Source organism: Limulus polyphemus, unplaced genomic scaffold (assembly GCF_000517525.1).
Source record: "Limulus polyphemus unplaced genomic scaffold, Limulus_polyphemus-2.1.2 Scaffold193, whole genome shotgun sequence".
Lineage (NCBI taxonomy): Eukaryota > Metazoa > Arthropoda > Merostomata > Xiphosura > Limulidae > Limulus > Limulus polyphemus.
In genome coordinates, this window is record NW_013665803.1 from 468,758 (window position 1) to 477,202 (window position 8,445).

Consider the following 8,445-nt stretch of genomic DNA (forward strand, 5'->3'; position numbering starts at 1 on the left):
AGTTGCTCTTATAATATAGATGTTAGGTAATGTTACTTTCAGCTGCCTAGGTTAGACTGTTTCTCTTATAAAATAGATGTTAGGTAATGTTACTTTCAGCTGCCTAGGTTAGACTGTTTCTCTTATAATATAGATGTTAGGTAATGTTACTTTCAGTTGCCTAGGTTAGACTGTTTCTCTTATAATATAAAATAAAATAAAAGGCTTTTACTTTAACATATAATACAACATATAATGAGTCAATAGATTTAAGGGATTTTTGTTTACAGAAAACAAAAATAAAAGAAGGAGTAAAGCAAATAAATAACAGATCGTAGAAAGCGTTCTTTATATAGAAAATTCTCTTTAAATTTGAAACTGTAATAAGAACGGAACTTTTATATCTGAATTTTCAGGCATCAACTATTCACATACAATCAGTTACAAGTAACATATGCGCAGGGTAATGAAGGAGGCTTGTTCCCTTCACTTTTTTTAATCGAAAAGGGGGATTGTGCCCTTCAAATTTTATCAGCAATGGTATATTTTTTATTATAGGCTAAATTACTTACCATATACACTACGACCCAGCAGAAAGCAACACTATAAACATATGGAGGCATCATGTACGGTTTATTTTGCAGAACAGATAGTAGGCATCGTCCCCTTCTTGCCTCCCCAGTGGCACAGCGGAATGTCTACGGACTTACAACGCTAAAAACCGGGTTTCGATACCCGTGGTGGGCAGAGCACAGATAGCCCTTTGTATAGCTTTGTGCTTAACTACAAGCAAACAAACAAACCCCTGCTTCTTTGAAACCTAAGTTACTTCTTCATTAAGGTGAGTTAGTAACGTTATGCTAACTACTATTTTTTATCTTACGGTCACATTATAGTCTGTTATTAAAAACATTTATACACATTTACACAGTGAGATCTAAAAAATGTTAAACATTTTCATCACTTTAATTTAAATATTTTAAAGTCTCGTATTTGTTTATAACTTTTTTGGTAAACATTTTTAAAAACTCTTGCGTTAATCAAAATTAAATGATCTTCTAATTAAATCGGAACTAATTATCTAAAATTGTTTCGGTTTATTAAGAAAGACAGGTTCTTAATTAAAGAGGTAGTGTAATTAAGCTATGTATCAAATATCATCGCTAATCTATCTTCGTAAAGTTTGAACATGACAGAAACGCAACTCACATCGTTTGCTTTCTTTTCCTCCGTAGTTTTGTAGTAGTTTCACCATTGGAACACAGTTGGTCATCACTGCGATATCCAGTGTGCTAAAACCGTCTCCATTGATGCTAACAAATGAAATCTGATTTAAGTTTTGATTGAATAAACAGGCCAATAATGTTTTGTATTCAAACTTTGGATGATTTTTACGTCACAAATTTCTGGATTCTTATTTTACGCAAAGTTTTGGAAAGTTTCTTTACTAATGGTATACGAAAATGTCGTTAAAACCTGAAACTAAATAGTTATTGGATTAAAATGAATCTATTTGATCTTAAAACTCAGGTTGGGGATTCCTTGGAATTCAGAGAGGACATTTCCATGAATTGCATCATGAATCATGACAAGACTTGTTTTCCCACCAGGGGATTTCGTCCTTATGAAATTAGCTGAGCCCACTTCACCTGTTACTTCACTTTTTACTAAATTTTGAGGAGGAATTTTTCAGTATTCAGCTTTTTTTAATATTGTTTCTTGTGATGAAAGATTAGAGGAAGTGTAGGTTGTAATAATTAACTCATTTCTATACTTTTGAAACTATAATACGCTTGTTATAAACTCTAGATCCATAAATGCGTAATGTGGTCTAGATAAACAATATAGTATTTAACATCGCTAGGAGCTGGTCAAAAACAATTTCTTGAAGTGAATTCAGGTAAAGCTGTTTTATTTCCCGTTGCAAAAACAACATATAAATATTATCAGTAGATGTAACAAAACCTGTAATATACTTTAAATAGGTACTTGAATTAATAGTAAAATTGACAGAAATGAAAGAACCGTTGTTCGCTTAAGATTTATAAAAGTTATTTAAGTTCTATAAATTTGTAAAATGGAGTTTAAAATGATCTAATAACGAATTTGTTGTACCTATAGACAAATCGTCATAATGCCCAATATATACAAAAATATCATAAATCTTGTACATATATTGCGAACCGTGGTGTCTGTCTCCCGTTTGAAAAGCTGCGCCCGCAGGTAAAGCTCAACATTCACTTTTCAAATGACGGGAGAACATGCATGAATAATGTTGATGCTAAATTCTATTTCGCAAGCAGGATATTATAGACTAAATTGTTAGTCACACTATCATTCACATTTCAAAACGTGACGTAACTTAAAGAATAAAAATGTAGATTTACCATATTGTTGAGCGGCTCTTAGCATGACTGAAACGTTCAACAATTACTTTCCGCGGTGGGCGGTATAAGTAGCACAGAGCTTTGGCTGTGAGTGAAACCAAGAGTGCAACACGATTAATGTTATTAAAGTCCATGAATAATTTATTTTGATAGATGAACTTAAAACTTTTTCCGTCACTGGGGACGGGTACTTTTTCTTCTAAGTTATATTACAATAGTATAAGAAATAAATATTTCGAATCAGACATTCAACAAAGACAAGTAGAGTTCTTAGAAATAGTTCCTGAAAATCAAACCAGATGTATAGATACAAATAAGTATTTCAATATAATAGTTTCGTTTAAGTGAACCCTGGACTCCACATTTTGATTTTTATAACCTTAAAACACATTGTAGCAGCAAATGTTACAGGGTGGTTAGAATTTATATATTTACAGGGTTGCTAGAATTTATATATTCCAATAGAAAATAATGATATCCAACTTTATTATTTTAACTTTTTAACGCCATTTTTAGTGCAGCTTTTTTTTAATCGTAGTACAGACACAAATGGTAAAGTCTTCCAAACATCTTGGCTTCAAGCTTTTGTCGACATTGTTCCAGAGTAAACTCTTTCAGTAACAACGAAAATAGTTATTTCTCCTTCAAAATGTTTTTTTAAATATTTTATACTCTTATCTATTGCTTTAATTATTAAGGAAGTTCACAATTTCACCAACATCGTAAACTAAAAATTAAATAGTTGAAATTTACTCCTTACACACCACAAACGATGGCACCATAGATGATTCCTTTTTCTTTATCAAAGTGAAATCTAGCGACTAACTCTTTCTTACACGTAACAAGATATGCCAATCTTCTTACTGACAAACCCCCAAGTAAGTCAAGCTCGGAATTAGAAAATTAAGACGTCCAAATAATTGATGGGTAAGGGGGATTAAATTCTTGGAGAATGAACAAAGTTAATGAAAATGTTAGCAAGAACCAATTGCGAAGCTAGGGTGCCCTCGTTACTATCCAAGTTGTGACACATATTATATGTTATACGAAATCCAATTTTAGTTTCCCACTGAATCTTTAACATCTTTTATTTGTGATAACACAGATCCTTGTGTATTTTAGCTCCTATAAGTTGTTTCACTATAGTTAAAAATACTTGTATAAAGAAATCTTTCGGTAACCAATTACACCTTTTGATCAGTGTTTTAAACTTGAATAAGTTACAAGTAACTTCTCCAGACTGGGGAAGCAAAATCTCACATACGACACGCGAATGAAAACAGACAGGTATCGTATTTTAGACAATTCTATATATACATACATATATATGTGGACAGCCTGGAAGAGGTAATCGTTTTTTTATCACATATATAACAATAAACATTGGCCAACTTACCTGTTGACGTCAACATCGGTTGTTTCCAATATACTGCGGGCACGCTCCACGTGCTCATGTTCAACGGCAACAAATAAACCTATAGGGGATTCACGAGAAGGGGGATTAGAATGAGCAAGGAAGTTGTACTACTTAGACACAGATGTAAGCAGTTTTGTGTATTAGAACCTTGTGATTCCATTCTAACTGTGTATAAACAGCCAGTGTGAATAACTATCTATTCTATGTGTTTGTGAACATGCTGACGTCACACACAAATATATGTTCTATGTACTTGTTTAGTAGACCTAAATTGCATAAAAATGAAATGCGTTGCATGGTGCCTATTTATTTAATAAGTATCGCTTCTGGGTGAAGTAATTTGAAATATTATAAAATTTGCTACAAAACTGAAAATGTGTCTGTTGTTAAAAAATAAAACTACACATACATGGAATTTTTATTATGAAAGTCCATTTTTTAACTCTTATCGTTATACCAGTAGACGTTATTGTTAAAGCTAGCTAATTTAGATATCACTGAATGACCAACAGAAGGCTTTCATAATAATCATAGCAAGAAAGTAAATCTGAAAACAAAGTGTGTTTTATGTGACAGAGTCTATGAACAGGAGACTGCAGTGTACAATTTTAAAAAATAGATTATCTAGTTACTTAAAATGGAAAAAAATAAGGGAAACAAAGGCAGAAAATCATTAAGAGGTAATTAAAAGGTAACTTAAATATGCAATCAATTGATCAAGACCAGAGGAGTGGAGTAAGTTCATGGCAGATAGGCCAAAACCCGTTAATTAAGCTAAGTTAGTAATATGTAGGTTAATGTATATTGAGTAACTTGTGTATGCCAATGTCCAGTTCTTTATTGAACATGTAATCTACGATAGATAAAGGAAACTATTAGTGTTCTGTAAGTTATACGCTGTTCTTTCTTTAAAGTTATTTTCATTAACAATATTGTATAGGATGTTTAATATATCTATTCTTATTACTTGTGATTGTTAGTATTATATTTTCATAAAGATTAGTTTGCTTTCTTAACTAATTATATGGAATTAGGGCTAGCATAGGATAGCCAAACCTTGTGAAATATTATTGAGCAATGCATTCTAATAATTATAGGTAAGAAGGTAAGAACAATATACATTGTTTTATAGTTCTGATTTATTTATGTAGTTTGTTCTAAATTCGCAATAAATAACTTGAATCCAGAACAGACAGTCCAATGTTTCACAAGTACCCTAAGCTTACACACTCTAGAAAGCAGCTTTAGTCCGTAATAGATAGACTATGAAATATAATGTGCTTAAATTAGGCCGAATCAAAGTGAGAGAAAAAAATGCTAGACTGTGTTTCTGAAAGGTAAACTTCTGAAATAGAGTGAGATTTAAACACAGTTTCTGACATAGTTCCTTATAAAGTGAATTATCAGATGTTGTGAGGAAAGGAAATCCACTCTACACTTTAAATAAAAGTCAATAAATACAGCTTTTGAGTGGATATTTTATTTTTGTTTAATTTTATTACAACGTTTCGACCGCTCGTGTACAGTTACTTGATGATGGCCACACGAGTAGTCGAAACGTTGTAATAAAGTTAAATAAACATAAAATATCCATCCATTCAAAAGCTGCATCTGTGGACTTTTATTAAATTAACTGCTTTCGAGCACTATAATATTTTAAAAGCTTCAGTTAGTTGTTCCTATCTAAATAGCACTTGCTAAACATGAAAAGTAGCGTATCTTTCTTCACTGAATTGATTATACATGTGGAATATAAATTATGTCTATATGTAATGCTAATCAAAACTTCGGGAGTTTACCTAAGTCAACCATATATTAACCCTCAAAGAATGAACAGCACTAATTAGTGGAATTAACTGCAGCATTGCATCTTTATTTATTTATTTTGTAGCGTAATTTGTACGTATTTATGACCACATAACTAATAAAGTAATGGATCCAGAAGCAATTATATATATATCTTAATAAGCATATGTGTTTTAAAACTCCAGTGGTGTCCGGGGACTAGCTGACTGTTTAAAGCCTAAAGAAGAGAAATTATTCTAATAAATATCTGATCCACCCAGACTGACAAAAGCATAGAAATAATTAGTTTCAAAAGCAATGTGCAGCACTACGCCCCCAAAAACCTCGCAAATTTAAAAATATTTCCCTAAGACTGAAAAAGTCGTGGGTAATAACCTATGAGCACAGCCATGATAAATGGATTAGCACAGAAGATAATCAGCACAGCTCTTTCTTTAATATACTTTTACCACATCAAAAAAAGTCAAAGTTCTTAAACAAATTACTTTGAAGAAATAAAACCGACATACTCTTCGATAACAACTTTAGATCGGTAAATTTAACAATAAAAATTTACACCATTGTAATTTGAAAAGTTTACGAAATCGGTATTGTAAATGCTTAGGCTTGTTTTAAAACTGAATATTAAAAATTTGTCATATTACCAGGTATAAAACGGAAATCAACACCTAATTTCTAAATGTTGCAAAATGACACTTTTTATTTTCTAAATAAAATTAAATTGCATTATCTCAAGATTCTATTACCCTTTCCGTTGTCAAAGAGACGACGTACCTTGAAGGTCAATATTGAACTTATTAAATTTTTCTGTTCGTTTTTTCTCTCCTTTTGCTAGAGCTAGGCCTTCCAGAAATACATCCACGCTGCCTTGTCGAATTCCTGTAGTGGCGTTATAAAAATTAAAGTCATCCTTGTCACTGATTTCATACTGTTTAAATATATGAATATCCTGTGACAAAATGTAATGTTAACATACTATAACGTTGGATCTTTCAACACTAGACCCAAAATGTTACATACCTTGGGTCTGTTAATTTTACTTCTAACATATAAAACACCTTAAGTTTGTTAACTCTGACACTGTAATGTATATGATAAATGTGACGTCTTTCCTGTGTCTAACGTATAAAACACCTTAATTTTGTTAACTCTGACACTATAATATATATGACAAGTGTGTCTTTCTTTTCTGTGAGTAACGTTTAAAAAACAATGAATTTGTCAATTATGAGCGAATGACACGTGACAACTCTTGGGTTTTCGCAAGAAAACAAACTTAGGAGTTTATTTCTATTGGAATTCCTTCTACGATCGTAAATAAATAAAAAAAAAGATAGGAGACATTAAACTCTTTTTTTTTCTTCATACGAGTAAAAATGTTTCAACGGAATTTCTTAACTCAGAAAAATACGTTAAAACCCCGGTTTATATCAAAAAGCCCCCCCCCCCCCAGTGGCTCAGCGGTAAGTCTGAGGGCTTATAACACTTAAACCCGGATTTCGATACTGTGGTGAACACAAAACAGATAACCCATTGTGTAGCTTTGTGCTTAAAAGCAAACAAACAAACAATCGTCTCTATAAAATTAATTACAGGTCGACGAGATAAACACAAAAAACATGCAAAACGCGACCCTTTATCGTGTGTTGTAGTACATCTCTAAACTTTCACATTCTATCCGGAAAATGTAACCAAAATCTTTTAAAGAGTGTGATATAGACGTCAATGTGAAATGTTTTTTCATATAAGGGAAAAATTTAGGTCAGTTTCTCTAAATACAAATTGTTGACAATGACTCATTAGGTTTGTTTGTTTGGTAAACACAAAATTACCCAATGGGTTATCAGTGCCCACTACGGGTATCGAAAACTAGTTTTTATTGTTATAAGCCTTCACACTTATTGCTGATCCAATGGGGGGGGGGGGTGGACATCAGAAGTTGAATAGGAAAACTGTGATAGCTTTTTCGTCGAATAAACTAACCAAAATCATCGACAGCTTTGAACAACATCAATAATATTTGGAAGCATGATTAAACATAATCAAATAAAGCAATATAAATCGAAGGAAAAAATAAAAAAAGCTCTCTTTATAAAAAAACAACAAAAACCTTAGATTAATAGATATTTAGATGAAGAATTATTAAAATTTTTCGATACTTAGCTACTATTTTTCCATTATTATTGCAACATTGTTTATGACATAGTATCATTATTGATACTGTAAAGCGTAACATTTTTGAACTATTGTACGCCTTCATTCAGACATTTTCACCAAATGATGCTCAGTAAACCTAGAGAAAAGAAGTGGTTTTAAAAATGTTTTTTTAAACATGTTTACTTATTTATCTGTAAATAAAAATATTCTTGAGATTGACAAGTTCTTCCTATAATTTATTCAAACCTTGGATGTGTAAAGCCTAAACGTGTGACACATGACAAACCTTGGATGTGTAAAGCCTAAACTTGTGACACATGAGAAACCTTGGATATGTAAAGCCTAAACGTGTGACACATGACAAACCTTGGACGTGTAAAATCTAAACTTGTGACACACGACAAACCTTGGACGTGTAAAAGTCTAAACGTGTGACACATGACAAACCTTGGACGTGTGAAAGTCTAAACTTGTGACACATGACAAACCTTGGACGTGTAAAGTTTAAACGTGTGACACATGACAAACCTTGGACGTGTGAGGTCTAAACGTGTGACGCATGACAAATCTTGGATGTCTATTCCTTTTTTTATGAACCTTAGAAAAAATTAATAAACCTATATAGAAGCCAATGCAAACCTAGTTATAAATTTCATTCGAACCGTAATCCATGAGTATATATATATATATCATTATAGG

General features: G+C 32.0%; 1 protein-coding gene across 1 annotated transcript in view; it reads right to left on the minus strand.

Annotated features, from left to right (window-relative positions):
* Positions 1-8,445, minus strand: part of LOC106478243 (ankyrin repeat and fibronectin type-III domain-containing protein 1-like) — a 122,712-nt gene that overhangs the window by 43,505 nt on the left and 70,762 nt on the right. Inside the window, exons 8-10 of the mRNA XM_022381815.1 lie at positions 6,364-6,468; positions 3,763-3,841; positions 1,189-1,292 (exon numbers count right to left, since the gene is read on the minus strand). Coding sequence (XP_022237523.1) covers positions 1,189-1,292; positions 3,763-3,841; positions 6,364-6,468 — 288 coding nt within the window. The remainder of the gene's footprint in view (positions 1-1,188; positions 1,293-3,762; positions 3,842-6,363; positions 6,469-8,445) is intronic.